The sequence below is a fragment of the Eubalaena glacialis genome, chromosome 12 (assembly GCF_028564815.1).
Source record: "Eubalaena glacialis isolate mEubGla1 chromosome 12, mEubGla1.1.hap2.+ XY, whole genome shotgun sequence".
Taxonomy (NCBI): domain Eukaryota; kingdom Metazoa; phylum Chordata; class Mammalia; order Artiodactyla; family Balaenidae; genus Eubalaena; species Eubalaena glacialis.
The window spans coordinates 89,306,745-89,324,858 of NC_083727.1; the positions used below are offsets into that span (position 1 = coordinate 89,306,745).

An 18,114-nucleotide genomic window follows, 5' to 3' on the forward strand; every position below is an offset into this window, starting at 1 on the left:
GATAAATAGGTGATATTCTTTGTTGAAATGATGAATAAAATACCTGGATATATTAATTTCCTCTTCATAAATAGCTTCTTGTTGACACCTACTTTCTTCATAGTCAGTTGCGTTTTCCAGACACATTTTGCAAAACCATGTGGAAGTACATAGGCACCAATATCCCTTATCATCTTCTTTAATCAACCAACTACATCCATTTGCACATATCTATAAAAAATAAGAAATACAAATTTTGTAAATGTCCATTATATACTAAAATATTACAATTATTTCTAAGTTTGAATTTCTTATTTTCCCTATGTATTAAATTCATGTGTCCTTTTAGCAAGGATAAAATAAATTCACTTTTGATTTATATTAAAATTGTTCTCAACAGTCAAATTCATTTCATTCTCAAATTATAACAATAATACATAAATTGTAAAAAGTTAAATAGATCAATATCCACTATAAAGTTGTTGAAATTTTTTAAGATTTTATTTAAGTCAAATTGTTATAGACATTGCTAAAATGTTAACTGTTATAGTGGAAATAGCATTATATTGAGAACCAGATCCATGGAAAACCTGTTTCCTTTATCACTAAATAGCTTTTTCTCCTTGAGTGAGGTATTTGGATCTGCCTTTGAACTGACTGTAACATTTTATTGCATCCCTATGAAAAATTAATGAAGTAAAATTTTAACACTTTATTTTATATTTTCATGGAAGTCATTATTATACCTATTCTTAAAAAAATTACCACTTTAACTATTTTTAGAGATCTTACACAGATATGCCCAATAGATTTAACTGAAAGAATTAGGCAAACCTTGTCACCAGAGAAGTGCATGTCTTATGGAAAGCTTAAACTCAGGCATATCTTTTCCTAGCTCTCAGAAGAGAATTCAAAACACAATAGAACTTTGATAACTTTAAAAAAATTTTCCTCTGAATATTTCCATGTTTTCTTTATGGTTCTGTTTTTTTTTTTTTTTTTTTAACTTCATTAAGTTATTTCCTATCAGTAGCAACACAATTAAGCATTTGGTTTTGCAGTGTGATCCTTTAATGACAAATTAATTATTTATAGAGATCTAGTCTATGTTGGGTAAGAGTTAGATGAGAATCTGTTTTTCCATTTTTCTATTTGGAGCTCAAGTCAACTAAGAATTGTAAATCCACTAGGAAGGAGAACAGGTCTTTGATGTGGACAGATGAGGTTTTTTTCAAATGCTATTTACTCTTAATCAATGACTAAAGTATTATAATTGAATTTACATGTTTTCTCTATGTGTTTGTACTTCAGAAAATCCTTATCCCTCACTGAGTGCCTAATCTTTCCTACATACAGAGTATATTTGCTGTAAAGTTTCTTAAATTAAAGGAAAATTGTTATAATTGGCTTACAAAGTTAAATAAGCTCTTACATATAAAACACCAGATATTAGCATTTAATGACACGATTTTATTATTCTCTCTCTCCGTATATATCTATGTGTACATTATATGTATATATGTATATATGTAATATATGTTTATATACATCTGTACATACATATATATTCGTATTATTAATTTTATTTTCTGAAATTTGTGATTGTATTGCATTTTATCCTCAATTACTTTAATGTGTATTCTTATAAAAACAAGGATATACTCTTTCATTACTTCAGTAATATTATCAAAGTTAAGAAATTAACTTTGATTTTAATACTATATTTTGTAACCAGTAAACTTTATTCAAATTTTGCCAATTCTTCTAATATACTATATAAAAATACAATACGTAAATTCTTCACTTTCAACACAACTAGCAAATACAATGCACTAAAACTTCAATCACTCATAAGTAACATATACATAAACACCAGTAATTAATGGTTGTGATTTTTCTCCTTGTTTGTCTGTACTGTCTCGTAGAGATTGTATTGGAAAATTTCGATTTATATTTAAATTTTCCATTATCTCGTTCCATTATCCCATTTACCTTGGAAGTCCTCTTAGTTGATTTGCTTTAATTCTAAAAGCAATATAATTTAATTAGTCTTATTCTAAAATCTAATTTGGCTTGTGTTCTGTACACATACACACAATATGTTTTCTTGATTTCTTAGTGTAAGATTTTTTTACTTTGTGAGGTATTAGTATTATTGTACTTTAGCATGCACAGTCCTGTTAAACTGTATGTGCAGTCTGCTTGTAGAGAGGAAATTATATGGGTTTTCAAATAAGTAGATGAGACCCAGGCTGCACTGTCCAGTGTGGGCCCTCAGGAGAGAGCCACTTTGTGTGGTTATCTGCTTCCTGTCACTCAGACTCTAACCCCGTGTCTGTTACCGCAGCTCTGACACTCACTGCCCCACCTGTAGCAGCTGCCCCATCTTTCCTGTTTGATTGTTTTTCTTGTTTCCTGGTCTGGTCAAGAGTATACAGATCGATCCATTTGGCCCATGAAAACTGTGGAAAAGAGCAATGCTTCCCAGGTACTGGGTAAATACAGAGATTTTGTTTGTTTGTTTGCATGTTTTCAATATAGTCTGGGATGATTCAATAAACACAAGGAAAAAAATTAGATATTACCAGCTAGTCACACTCAGAGCTTAGAATCTGTGAGGCTTCATGTATGCTTAATTTTTTATTTCTACTGAAAAACACAACAAACTGCATAACTTGCTATTTTATGCTGGAGAGAAAAATGTCATACACTAAAGAATCGTATTTTTAGTTATTCGAAATCTAGGTCACTAATACACAAAAAAATCATGACAAAACAATGTTTTAACAACAAAGAATAATAGCGCAGTATTCAGACTATGGCAAACTAGTATTTCCTATAATTATATGCTTTCCTTTTTGGTTTATTTTCAAAATAATTTATTACTAGGATTTAAGAAAAACTGAAAGAACCAAATGAAAACGTGTCTAATGGGTTTTCCTTAAACTATGTACCAAAAACCACACTATCCTTTGTCTAAAGATTGTGATATTAACACCTAAATTGCATTTAAAGCTTTGTTAAATGCTTTCATCATATGCTGATAGTGGTGAACTCTTTACTGCAATTATTTACTGTATCTAAAAACCGTTAAGTAGTTGCTGGCACTAAGAAATATTCAACTTGATATTTCAGTGGAGTCTCTTATCTATTCATAGTCTAGTCTTCTACTAGAGTTTTAGTTTTCTATAATTAAATTTAGAGATAAGAAGAGATCTCTCAGAAAAACTTATAAGACAGTAAATTATATCAGTGGATACTTACTGAGTTGAATCAACCTTGCACATCTAGGGGAAAGATTTTTCGGTTTTTCAATATAGAAAATCAAGGAATCTACTTAAAAGGAGTCCATTAACCCTCTGAAATTTTATGAAAAACAGTGTGCTTGTGTGTGCATAAGCTATCGTGAGGGAACTGTTTCCAGCTTTCATCAGATTTTCAATGAGCATTTTGAGCAAAAAAAAGGTTGAGATCTACTCATGTAAGCCTATGATTAGAGTAAAACCTATAACTACAAATATAAATTACCCTGGAAAACTCAGTGGTTATACATAATACTACATATAATAAAAGTTACATTAACAATTATAATTATATTATGATATTTGTAATTAATAATTATATTATAATGAATTATTAACTTGTGTCATTGTACAAAATGCCATCATTAAAAAATACACAAAAATGGAATGATATTTTATTTTATTATTAATATTAAAAATGTTTATTTGAGGCAGAAATGTAATAAAATTTTAAATCTTGGCTGTGGATGATCTTTCCTTTACAAGGAGAATAGAGGGAAAACAAAACTTCCAGAATTTCTTTTTCTGGAAATTCATTACTACTGATGCATATATATTACAGAATATTACTACAAAAAATTAACTTCTGCTGGATAGAAGCTACATGTATAATATTTACAATATACTTTTGAAAAATGTTTTGCATATGCAAGTAAACAACTTTATTTAAATTTGCTATCATTTCATGGAATATCTTGTATGTTTCTATAAATTATTTTGTCATTTCCACATTATATTAGTAAAGTCACTCAGCAAAGGGATCTAACGGGGAGAAACTCTAAGGCCTAATATGTGACACATATTTTACCATTTTTTGGCCCTTGTTAACTAAATAGATATGCAAAGAGAGTTCAGGGATAGGACTGAGTGACTTTTCTTTATCATGATATGCAGAAACCTGAATTCTTAGAAAAATATTAATCAAGTAAAAATTGCACTGGACAAAGTTAAACAGGCAAGAAAGACTTTATTCATGACCATTGCAATAGGAGAGAGATGGAAGTCAACTCTGCTGAGACAATACACATGTATGTTTTTAAGTACTGGCATGAGCTAGTGGAACAGTACTGGAGAAAATTAGGTAAGAGACTGACCAACGAGATGTGTGGTGTACACTGAGTTATTCCTGAGTTTGCAAGTGTTTTGCTCTGTGAGTAGGCTAGGCCTTCTGTGTTTGCTAATTGTGCCCTTAACAGAATTGTTTGGTGGTCTTTTGGAGGGTCAACAGTGAACAAACACAACATTCTGCAAGGATCCAATTAAAATAGCTTCATTATCAAAGCTCAGGACGCTAGACTACAAACAGTACCCTGCTCTGAGACCACTGGATTTTCTTCTCTCCTACTACGACAGTAACATAGGTACATATAGGTACATTTTAGGAATTTTTTGATTATGTATTCCAATTGGATCTAAAGAGACGAAATCTCTCTCTGTCAACATCACTTCCTCTGGGGAATCTGTAAGAGTATGTTTAGGTCCTGTAACATCATCATCCAGATGACGTAAATGAGTGATGATTTCAGACAGTCACATCAGTCTGCATTCCATGAACAGAATATTCCTTGAGTCACCTTTTCAAAGTCTTGTGAACACTTTTGTTGTCCCTGAGCTGGGACCAGCTTCTCTGGCAGGTTCTGGAGATGTGACACTGCACAGATGCCTGATATGTTTTCTGGGGTCCTCCTGGTGTCTCTGGCCTTAACACAAACAATCCCCCCTTCCTGTTGTAAGTCATGGGCATCTCTCTAATTGTTATAATTTCTCAAGCACAACCTGCAATTGCAGTGGCCACTCTGGGGGAATTTTGACATGAACAAGATTGTTCACTTGACAGATGCATTAGAACAAAAAGAGAAAAGGTCTCGGGAGCTGTGTCTCCCGTGTCTAACAGAGAGATTACTGTTTAATGCACAAGAATGTGTCAGGTCTTAGTTGAAGCATGCAGGATCGTCGTTGAGGCATGCAAGATCTTTAGTTGTGGTGTGGGGTCTTCATTGCAGCATGTGGACTTCTCTCTAGTTGTGGCATGTGGGTTCCAGGGCGCATGGGCTCTGTAGTTTGCGGCACGTGGGTTTTCTTGTTGAGGTGCGCGAGCTCAGTAGTTGTGGTGTGTGGGATTATTTGCTCCATGGAATGTGGGATTTTAGTTCCCTGACCAGGGATTGAACCCAGGTCCCCTGCATTGGAAGGTAGATTCTTTATCACTTGACCATCAGGGAAGTCCTGAAGATAGTTAACTTTTAACCATCATGATTGTATATCTCTCTGAAGCTAGCTTTCCTTCACTTTTTTTTTGCTGTTTCTTCCTTTTTTTTCCTTAGGAAAAATTTAAATTAATTGATCATAAATAATTTTATATAATTATATGTACATTCTAGGACTATTGTTCACACAGTCACAAATACAAGGAGAAGAAAATGTTTAACTGTGTTATATTTGTGTTTTCCCTTTGCCAAAAATTTAACAAAGCAGAAAAAGTGTACCTGTGTGTGCAGGTAATTTAATTAGTCTTTTAGATGAAAAAAGCACTAGGCCCTTAGAGTTCTGACATGAGCTCAGAAGTCTTGATTTTTTTAAATATGTGAACACAGAGGTTTATTTATATTAAAAAAAAATCTTATGTAATTTCCCAATAACTAAAAGACTCCTCAGGCAAATTAACAATTTAATTTAACTTTTTAAAAAGTGGTCTATTATTGTTTCCTCAGATTGTTTATAATTATAAAAATATGAAGTTGACATAATTGAAATTGTATTTATTTTTTGAAATTTTAATAATGAATATAATTTAAACTGTTAAATCTAATTCATTTTCACTGACTCTACTACACTGATGTACTGGAGCGTTTGATTGATGATACTGCAAATTATAAGAACTTAACATGATATTATAAATTGCAGTTTCCAAATCTTTGGAAGACCTTACACTGATACTAAATTGAATTAATAAATTATCTTTGGATACCTTAATAATTTTTAAGTAAGAAAAATAAACAAATATTGATCTCTAAATATAGTTTTAAATTACCATGTTTCTTATAGAATGGAAATTAAAATGTGCACATGTCATTAGGTGATGTATATTTATGTTTATATAGGTATATTTATGTTTATTTTGCCTAACAAAAAAGTTGATAAAGTGATATAAAATGTGTGCTCATGAAAAAATAAAATAGTTAAAAATTATTGGATTGCTCTCCCTGTTTTCTATTGTCTAAAAAAGCAAATGTTAATTACTTTATTTAAAGTTGGTAATTATTTTAAAAGAATACAGAGAAATAGAAGTATGTATATAAGATAATATGTGATTTGCTTGTTTGCTAAAACAGTTACTTAATTATTTAAATTAATATAATATATATTGTTTTTTAATATGCTGATAAAGTCAAATGTTTCTTAAAGATAAAAACTTAATCATCTATGTGCATAGTTGTGTATCTGTACTTAGCTAAATACATATGTGAAAAAGTATATTAAGCTTAATACATATGTTCATGAATTTTAAAAACATAATGAAAGATATATTTGAGGGCATACGTGAAATTAAAAGTTCTGAAGAGTTTGAAGTCTGTTTGCCTGTATTTGTAATGCCTCTCTAAATGGTTGTATTTTATGTACAAAATGATTTGCATTATTTTTTATAAAGTTGGCTCAATATTAATGTATTTATGCATAATGAAAAGAGCTTACAAATCTTTATTGAAAATTTTATATGAATGATACACCAAACAGAAAATTAAAATTTGGTTTTTGTTTCTATAAAATGACCAAATTAGGTTGTGTCCAGGCAAGAGAGGTTACAAATATTAGGTTAACTCTCTAAACTTTTTGGAAAACTCCTTAATCATTTTGACAAGAAGTTCCTTATCTACTTAAAATTAAAATTCTAAAATTTTTGTTTCTTGTTGTGTTGTTTGGAAATATCTATTTTGTACATGGTAGAGGTAAGATGGGGAAAAAGAAGGCCATTCTTTGTATCTTTGCCTTAGGTCCCACAGTTGTTAGTAGTAAGACTGACCAGAAACTAGAAATCTTCCAGAGATTTAACTACATTCCAAAGACAAAGGTAGTTCTTTACGATCTTTAAACAAAAAAGTGGCATTATCACATCTGTGTTTGACTGGCTTTAAATCAGTCTGTAAGTTATAAATAGAAGACAGAAGACTAGGAATAAGGTGATTCTTAAAACTCTTTACTACCTCTCTATATTATAAATATAAGAAGTAAAAAGATTTCCAAGTACATTGTTGAGAATTTGTTTATGAAGTTATATTTAAGCTATGCACATCTCGAACATTGAACTTGCAACCTTCACATTTCTAGCATTTTTCAAATTATATCAGACAATTATGAGTTAAAGAGGCAATAAGAAGCTACTACAGAAATGTACCTCACCTTCCTTGTTCCTTCACGTAGGAACCAACACGCATGACCAAGGGCTTCGGATCGGTTCAGACTGACAGCACCTTCCATGCAGCTGCAAGCGAGAAAGAAGTAGCCACCAGTAACCACTTCACGATTTTCACCTTCAGATCCTTACAAACAAAGAGATGCAACATTAAATAACCTTTCACACACTTGAATTCACATTGAATTATTAAAGGCAGTTGTCACATTACTTGATAAATGCAATTTGACAACACTTACACAAAATAAACTTCTACGTTTGTAGAATATTAGATTTGAAAGATACCTAAAACAGAATAAGGCCCAACCCTCTCATTTAAAAAATGGACTAAGAAATACAGCAACAGAATAAGACACAGTTTCCAGGCCATGCATTTTAAAAAACAATCAAATGCCAAATAAACTTCCAATTAATATTTATAAAAATAATGTAATAATGATAAACAATACATTTTACACAAAAAATGTTTGCTCTTTATCTATTGTAGTTGTATAGGGAACCATTTCAAAAGAAATTTGTAAAAATTCCTTAAAATATTTATAATAGAAAAATGGTCAGTACCTCATCCTAGGTTCCTGACAAGAAGGAAGAAAGTCAGGGAATGTGAGTGTGTGTGTGTGTGTACACGTAGGTATAGACATAAGTAAACACATTTATACATATACATATATAATGCAGCTACTTCATGCTCTGCTGTTAAATATAATATCTGTGACACAATAAAGAATGAAATTGCTAAAAAGCAAAATAATGTGACATATAAAAGCAGACACACAGATAACCCAGGCTTAGAATTATACTAAGACTGTACAATATCTGTGGTAAATGTGTTGAAGTATCTATAGGAAAAGATGAATATAACTGGTAAACAGATAGGGAATTATGGAAAGAGAGATTTGGAAACTGTGAAAAAAAGCAAAAACCCAAATGGAAATACTAGAATTGTGGGGAGAAAGGAGTTAATTTAGTCAAACTGAGCACTTCTTATCTTTCGTTAGTGGATGTAACATTTCCAGGTAATGAAAGAACATGGGGGGCCTGATACAATCTCCTTGTGCATATAACTAAACCTCCTATAAAGGAGACTAAAATATTTCTTAGGGAGATAGTATTTATCCACAAAACCCTCTAGCTGATATCTCTATTTTAGAATTGTTTGTAATTTACAAACCTACGATTCGTGAGACATGACTTCTTGCAAAATATCATCTAAATTATGCAAAGTACAGCTGAATTATAAATAGACAGGGTTCACAAGCTGAAATCTCCCTGCTGTGTGCAGACCTCATTTAGAAATATCACCTATCACTCTGGAAAAAAAGGAAGCCATGCAGAATATTTCAAACTATTTTCAGCCTTACCAGTGTAACTTGACTGCTTGTATTCTTAAGATTATAAAATATTATTACTATATTAGTAATAAAATAATCAATGGATAGGATTATCAGCAGATCAGGCACAAGAAAGAGAAGTAAATTAATGATGTCAATAAAAATCATATCTTCAGCGTGCTGAGAGAAAATAACTATAATATGGTTATGTCAGCCTGGTACAATGAATTCTTTTATTTTCTGAAGGAAATAGTATTACATTTAACTGTTTATTCAATATTTGGGATAACTTGGATATAAGACCCTATTTTTTGAGTATTCTTCATTGTGAAAAGATTTTTTTAAAACTATTTTATTCAATTACTTTAGAGCTTGTAGGATTATTCAGATTTTATACTTATTATTGAATCAGTTTGCCAACTAGTATTTTTCTAGGAATGCATCTATTTCATGTAAATTGTCCAATTTACAAAGTTTTCCATAATGATATATCTGATTAAACGTTTGGATTTAACTGAGATATTTTTGCCTCCTCCTCCCCAGACTTCTAAAAGGAGGTAACAAAATAAATTAATTAATTAATAAAATAAAACAAAACTTTAATGCAGTAAGAGAGCTAGAGGGGAGAAAACAAATTTTGAGAAGCTGAAAAGATGGTGGAGGCGTGGGGACTAAATTAGCAGAATGGGAACAGAAAAAACACAAAAGTCTAATTAGAAGGCATGTTTATGAAAACAAAGTCATTTACCTAGACAATCTTGAGATACTCAGAACTTAAAGATATCCGAGAATGTGGTACTGAGGTGGGTTCTGGAAACAGGGAGATTAGTAACACAGCTTCTCTCCCAAATCACAAATTCGAATATTATACTGACTCTTCACTCACCTCCCCCAGGCCCACAAATAAATAATTTTCAAGGTTTATTCTTTGGAGAAAGGGAATCTTTTTAAGTCTTCGCCTCTAAATAGAGTCATCTGAAGTTGGCAGAAAGACTCCAAGTGAGAAAGAACAAAACATCGTTCAACTTACAGAAAATTGAGGTACTGAATGGAACAGAAGAAAATTAAAACAAATCAAAGCTATAATAGTATTATAGACATAAGAAAAGTTATTTTATTTATATAAAACAACAGAATATCATGAAAATGTACAATTTAGACAACTGAAAATTCTCTAGACAATTACAAATATAATAAAACAAAAATTCAACACTAGTTTTGAGATATTTAAATGGGGAATAGAGTAGAAAATAAACAAAATAAAATGATGGAAAATAAATAAGAGATTATGAGAAAATGAAAGAATCAATTTAGGAGATGCAATATCAAAATTTTGGACTTAGGGGTACAGAAAAATAAAACAGAAAAAAAATTCTTAGTGACATAATACAGAGACTACCTAAAAATTGAAAGACGTGCTTCCAAATAAAAGGGTTTATCAAGAGATATGAACAAGATATGAACAAGAATACAATCATGGGAATGTAAATTAGTGCAGCCACTATGAAAAACTGTATGGAGTTTCCTCAAAGAAATTCAAAAATAGAATTACCATATGATCTAGCAATTCTACTTCTGGGTTTTTATTCAAAGGAAACAAAAACACTAACTCAGAAAGATGTCTGCACCCCATGTTCACTGCAGCATTATTTACAACAGCCAAGACATGGAAGCTACCTAAGTGTCCATCAGTGGATGAATGGATAAAGAAGGTGCGGCAGATATATATATATATATATATATATATATATATATGTATGTATATGCATATTTACATATATATAAATAAAATGGGATTATGTATATATATATAAATATATAAAAATATTGTTCAGCCATAAAAAAATGGAATCTTGCCATTTGCAACAACATGAATGGACCTCAAGGGCATTATGCTAAGTAAAATAAGTCAGACAGAGAAAGACAAATACAGTATAATCTCACTTATATGTGGAATCTAAAAGAAAAAATCTAAAAAAAAAAAAAAATTAAACCAGATTGGTGATTGCCAGAAATGGGGGGTGGAGGATGGGTGAAACGGGGCATAGTGGTCAAAAGGTACAAATTTCCAGCTGTAAAATAAGTAAGTCCTGGGGATGTAATGTACATGGTTACTATAATTTATGGTACTGTACTGTACATTTGAAAATTGTTAACAGAGTAAATCTTAAAATATCTCATCACAAGAAAAAAATGTAACTATGTGCCGTGATGAATGTTAACTAAACTTTCTGTGGTGATCATTTCACAATATATACAAATATAGAACCATTATGATGTACACCTGAAACTAATATAATATTTCAATGATATTTCATTTTTTTAAGAAGAATATAATCCTCAAAAGTTTCAATATAGTGAAATTGCAGTACACCGAGACAAAGAACATAATAAAAAAGGCTTCAAGAGAGAGGATCCCAAGTAGAATATAATGAATCAAAAGGTAGCCTATTACATATACAATTCTACATTATTGCATGCCTTCCTTTCTTTTCCCTTTATCATATATCTCATAGATTGTCAAATCAGTACTGGGAGTATTCCACAGTCATTTCTACATCTGTGTTTACTCTTTTGCTCAAAGAGCCAATGATGCCATGTATAATCTTGCACCTATATTACTCATCATGTGGATGAGATACATGTGTTGGGAAAGCTAGGTCAAGAAGTATATACATTTATAGTATTGATAAATATTGCAAAATTGCTCTGCTCAGATATTATAGTGATTTTCCATTTCACCGTCAATAGATAAAATCAGCAAGTTGTCAAACTCTCAAAGTTTTGCCAGTCTTATAGAAGAAAAATTATATATTTATGGTGCTTTTAAAAATGTGCTTTGCTCTCATTATAAGTAAAGCTAAGCATTTTCTCAAATATTTAGCAATACTTTCTATGTCTCATGTAAAATTTTCTTTTGTCATTTGCTTCTATGTAGTCTTCACAGGTAGATATTTTTGCTTTTCATGCAGTCAAATTACCAGTCTTTTCTTTGTGGCTTCTACGTTTTGTTGGTAACTATAAATACCTCTCTCATCCAAGTTTATAAAGTAATTCTCCAACATTTTTTTGATGTTTTTATCATCTCAATTTTTATATATAAAATTTTTATTAATATGAATTTAACCCAGAGTATGTACTAAGATACAAATCAGACTTTTTTCCAGATGACGATTCTGTTGTTCAACATCAAATATTGAATAGTCCCTATTTATCCTAAAGATTGAGATGGCAAATTCTATTATATGCTAAATTCTCTGCATATTTGGATTTATTTTTGGACTTTGTATTTTGCTTATATTTTGACTATCAATGCAACAATACCATGCTTTTCATTATTGAAGCTCTATAATATGCTTTAATATCTGGGAGAGCTAAGTCTCTACCCCACCAACCTGCACCATGTGCTTTTTTTAGAGTACACCTGGCTTTATTTGTCTATTTAGTTTTCTATGTGGAACTTAAAATGAATATAAAAGTATTGTTCTTATTTCATTGAAATCTTAATAAATACATAAAATAATATGGTGATTTGAAATTTTTAATATGTTAGGTCTCCTCTCCATCAACATGGTGTATTTTTAGAAATTTCTTCCCAGATACTGTGTTTGTAAATATACTGTGGCAATATTTAAAGTTTTCTCAACTTAGAACTTTAATGCTTTTGCTAATTTTAGTCCTAGGAATTTTAATATTTTAACTGCTGTTTACATAACATCTTTTCTTTCATTGTATCATTTAGTTAGCTCTTATCTGTATTTGAAAGTCATTTATTTTTTTTAGCATATTAATCAATTAACACAATTCTGTTACCGAAAACTGTTTTGAAAACATTATTATAGTAATATAAGTAAAAATCATTAAACCACATTTGGTTTTTAAAACTCAGATTTGCTATTTAAATCTTGAAATAAGGTCCTAACATCCTCAATGGATATAGAAACAATAGTAGGTATTTAACAAAAGCAGACTTGAAAGTGGAGCAGTATGGTAAGAAAAATACTTTTGATAAAGATTTCCTTAGAGATACAGGATTTTCTATTCTCACAGTAATCACTGTAAAATTACAACAATAACTAATAATGAATTGATTGTAATTAATATATTGAAACATCTTCTGTCAAAAATATAATCCACTACTTCTTGAAGGAAAAAAAAGAGAATTAAAAGTAAATATTGGTTTGCAATAACAGTTCACAAATACATGAATCACTGTTCATTTACAAAAAAAGTTCACTGGTACATATTAAAAGTTTTAAATGTATATGTTTAATGTAGTTAACTAAACAGAAATGATCATAAGCTTTAAAAAAATAAAGACATTCAAAGCAAACTTATCTCCTTTTTTTGCTGTGATTTCATCTTTTCTTAACCATGATTCATATTATCTTATTTCATTTCACAACTCATTATCCACTCTGTCAGTATGTCCTTTTCTCAAACCTAATAATACATATAATGAACATAGATGATGACATTGAAAAGAAACAGTGCATGTCAGCTCTTTCTCAAGTTGTGCACCATAGACCAATTGTCCTTGAAGGGACTTCTTCTAATTAATTACCTTCCCTTCTTTGTAGAGCAATCATATTGGCAAGAATTGATTGGGTGTGTAAGACACTTCATTTAGTTGGTAGAAAAATCTCTTAATTAAAATAATTTTACTGCTGGTAAAATTAATGCACCCCATGCAAATTTACCAGCTTGATTGTAATGTTCCTCTTCAATTATATTTTATGAGAAAAAAAGAAAGTAAGATCTTAACAGCAACAAGAAAAAATAGGAATTACATAAAATGTGTAATTCTATTTACATATTTAAATCTATCCTATATTCTGTTTTTTTTTAAACTTTACTGAGAAAAGTTGCACTGCTGAATCCTGTACTGACATTAAAAAGAATTTAGGCGGCTCTGCTTAAATAATTTTTTGACTATTGAGCTTTATCAAACTGCTTCTTTCACTTGGGACAGTCCAGGTCATTTAAATTCTCACATGTGTAGGTCACATAATTCGTATTTTTGTGATAATTAGATATATTCATTAATTTCTGAACGTAGATTCATGAAAGGATAATGACTAAGTACGCTTTTGTTACTTTGATGATAATTGCTGAGAGCTGATTTATCCATGAGCAATTTTGACTTCATATTACCCCTCATGTCCTAGAAAATATATGTTATACCACTGTCATTCATAAAATAACTACATTTGCTCAGAGATGATTTATCCACTAGCAATTTGATTTCCTATTACTCCCCCTATTTTTCCTAAAAACACTATTTGGTATTTTATTGTTGTGAATATGTTCCCTTTACCCATTTTTAGTTTTCAAATAAGATTAATGTTTAAAATTAAGTGAATGTATATATTCCATTATTCCTACTTGGAGACAAAGGGAAATCAAATATAAAAATGATGCAGGCACTGGAGTCCATGAACTGATTTGGCTGGTAATAGAAGACTATGTTTCTCACTCTGCACATTAAATTTTTCTTTTTTTTTTTTTAATTAATTAATTAATTTATTTATTTTTGGCTGTGTTGGGTCTTCGTTTCTGTGTGCGGGCTCTCTCCAGTTGCGGCGAGCGGGGGCCACTCTTCATTGCGATGCGCTGGCCTCTCACTGTCGCGGGCTTTCTTGTTGCGGAGCACAGGCTCCAGACGCTCAGGCTCAGTAGTTGTGGCTCCCGGGCTTAGTTGCTCCACGGCATGTGGGATCTTCCCAGACCAGGGCTCGAACCCGTGTCCCCTGCATTGGCAAGCAGATTCTTAACCACTGCGCCACCAGGGAAGCCCTAAATGTATTTTAATGGAACCTTAAAGATCTGTGTCCACCTCACTACAAAATTCCAGTTTGATTGTTTTGTAGTGGAAGTCTAGCAGTAGTATGTTTTAAAAGTGCCTTGGGTGCTTATACTATGTGGCCAAGGTTTAAAAACGACTGAGCTAACACAATCCCTAAATTGTTCTGAGACCGGATATTTCAGGTAACTTCTCTAGCCTCAGTTGTTGTTCTTGTTTGTTTGGTTTGATTGTGTAATTTGTGAAATAGTAGGTATTCATACCAGAGCCTCTGAAGTTCCTTTCTGCACTACCATGATATAATTAACAAGTTACTACTCTCTTCTATCACTTCTGGTCTTGAGTGTGATTTGCTTAATGAATCACTATTTCTGTCATTAAGGGTTGTTAACTCTCCAGCACACCATCTTATAATCATGTTGAAATAAATTACCATGTCTTCTGTTTAAAAGGCTAATTTGTTAGTTTACTTCAAGACTGTTTTAATGTAATAGTACTCTTATAAGTGCAGCTGTTGTCAATTGAATAAAATTAGCCATTGGTTGAGAACAGATATGTCAAATCTACTAATTTGCTGATTGTTGATAAACTATAATGCCAAAATATCATTGACAGAGGAAATATTCTTTAAAATAATTAATTGAAGTACTGTTCAATTTCAAGAATGTGGATCAATTTGCTTGAGCTAAGTCAAATAGCATTCAAAGATTAATCAAACAGAAAATTATGCTCATCAAAATAGATTTTGAATAGGAACTGCCATTGTATAAAACAATTAGTAATATATTTAGTCAAATATGTGTTGGAAGTATTTTATTTCAAGAGTTAAAGCCAGAAAACAAGGCTTCCTCTTGACACCTCTATCACTTGCTCTTTGTATACAATCCATAAACAGGACTTTCCATCCCCTCACAATATGACTACAACTAACTCTACCATTTTTCCCCTCTCCAATCTATTTCTCCACCTGACCTTTTTTTAATTTTTTTTAATGTGTCAAACTCTACAAGGATTTTAACCCCACATTTTAGTTTGGACATTACTTTCTTTCCCAAATCTTATTATTACTATTGTTCTCAGAGTTTCAGCCAGAACTTCAAAGGACCATCACTTCTTAGCGTTTTTTTTTTTTTTTTTTTTCCTAATGTGCTTTATTGGAGTCTGATTGACATACAAAAAGTTGGAGATATTTAATGTGTACAACCTGATGTGTTTAGAGTAAGTATACACCCGTGAAGCCATAAACACAGTCAATGTTGTCAATTTATCCATCACCTCCAAAAATTTCCTCCCACCCTCTCTGTTTTTGGCTTTTTTTTTTTTTTTTTCCTTTTGTGGTGAGACTATTCAACATAAGATCTGTCCTCTTAGAACAATTTTAAATATACAATATATTATTGCTAATCATAGGCCCTATATTGTACATATTTCCAAAACTTATTTGTCTTGTATAACTGCGAACATTTGTACATTTGGAAACATTGTTATTTTTAAAATAAAATTCCCTCAATCTAGAATGCTGTCTTCTCCAACTTCTCTACCATGGTCTCACTGTATTTATCTCTGTTACTTTTTTTTTTTTTTAATTATTTATTTATTTAATTATTTATTTTTGGGTGTGTCGGGTCTTCATTGCTGTGCGCGGGCTTTCTTCAGTTGCGGCGAGCGGGGGCTACTCTTCGTTGCGGTGTGCGGACTACTCATAGCAGTGGCTTCTTTTGTTGCAGAGCACGGGCTCTAGGGCACGCAGGCTTCAGTTGTTGTGGCGCACAGGCTTAGTTGCTCCGCGGCATGTGGGATCTTCCCGGACCAGGGCTCGAACCCGTGTCTCCTGCATTGGCAGGCAGATTCTTAACCACTGTGCCACCAGGGAGGTCCCTATCTGTGTTACATTTTATCATAGAAACTTCATCTGACCTCCCAACCTACTCTCCCAATTGCCCATATTTTCTTTTTTTTTTTAAACAGGTTCTTTGGTTATTAGTTTGCATAGGAGGATGTTTCTTTCTGTAGGAGCATTTTACTTCAATTTACAATTATATATTTATCATTGTGAGTATTTGCCCAATAAATCCCTCCAAAAAATAGTTAGATCTGTGAGAGTAGAGGATAATTCTAGTTTTTTTCACAATTATATATCTTGTACCAAGCAGAATTCCTGGGATGTAGTAGATGATAAGCATATGTATGTCTTTTAAAGGAACACATCAGAGAATAAGAGTATTAAATTCATTTTTACATTATTTTGTGTTTTGAGATATAAAGTCTTTTGTGTGATTGGAAAATGAATACTTACCTAGTAAATTTTGAACTGACTTAAGCAAATTAAAAAAAAAAAAAAACACTTTAATTGAATTACCTGTAAATTTCAATTGCCACACGTATTTAAATTGAGGAGGACTTGCAACTTCAGCTTGACAAATATCATGGCTGATGGCGCCACAGTAGCAGGCATAGAGATGAATTAAGCAAGCATTCTTCACAAATCGACATGAATTTCTTGTGCACCCTGGAGTGCATATATACTAATAAAGGAAGTAATAAAATTGATTAAAAACTGAAATATGTTTTGGTATATAAGCTTTTGCTTATACAAGCACACAGCTAATTTCTAAAACCACCAATTTAAAAAAAGTCTATAGAAGACACATAATATACCACTCTTCTTATTCCTTCTATTCCTTTCTCTTCTCTTTCTGTAGCATCTTGCCTCATGTTCATGTTCATACTGTCTATGTGATATTCTTTTGGCTTTGACTCACTCCTTAACCTACAGTGTTTCCTTATGTTCCGTCTGCTGGGTTATAATTTTTTTCACAAATGAAAAATAATCATGGTATAAATTATGAGATGCATCATCTAAAACATCAGTGGCTCACTTGGATTAACACAATGAAATGCCAAGGTACTGTTTAAGTTTGTTGGTTTTTTAAAGGTATATTATTTGAAAATATTTTAATATAATCAGGGCGTATTTTCTAATAATATGATTTATCTGCAGTAATCTCTAGTATCTTCAAAGACAGAATTCATATCTGGTTATATCCACAATGAAATTAATTAAATTTAAACAATTTTAAGTCACATTCAAGCCATCATTAAGTTTTAATGCATGCCACTTTACTGAGGTCTTAGGATGACATAAGTCAATAAGATACATTTAAACCCTGGAGACAGACAATGGCCATATATTCTGTTTAGGGCATATCTTAAGCCATTTCTAATTCTCCTAGTTTCCAACGAACAAATCCCCCCATGAATTTGGCAGAAGGAAGCACAGCTGAGTCA

General features: G+C 31.5%; 1 protein-coding gene across 1 annotated transcript in view; it reads right to left on the reverse strand.

Moving 5' to 3' along the window:
• EYS (eyes shut homolog) overlaps nt 1-18,114 on the reverse strand; it is a 1,734,738-nt gene that overhangs the window by 1,589,085 nt on the left and 127,539 nt on the right. Inside the window, exons 6-8 of the mRNA XM_061207220.1 lie at nt 17,186-17,351; nt 7,680-7,819; nt 44-210 (exon numbers count right to left, since the gene is read on the reverse strand). Of these exons, the coding sequence (XP_061063203.1) occupies nt 44-210; nt 7,680-7,819; nt 17,186-17,351 (473 nt within the window). The remainder of the gene's footprint in view (nt 1-43; nt 211-7,679; nt 7,820-17,185; nt 17,352-18,114) is intronic.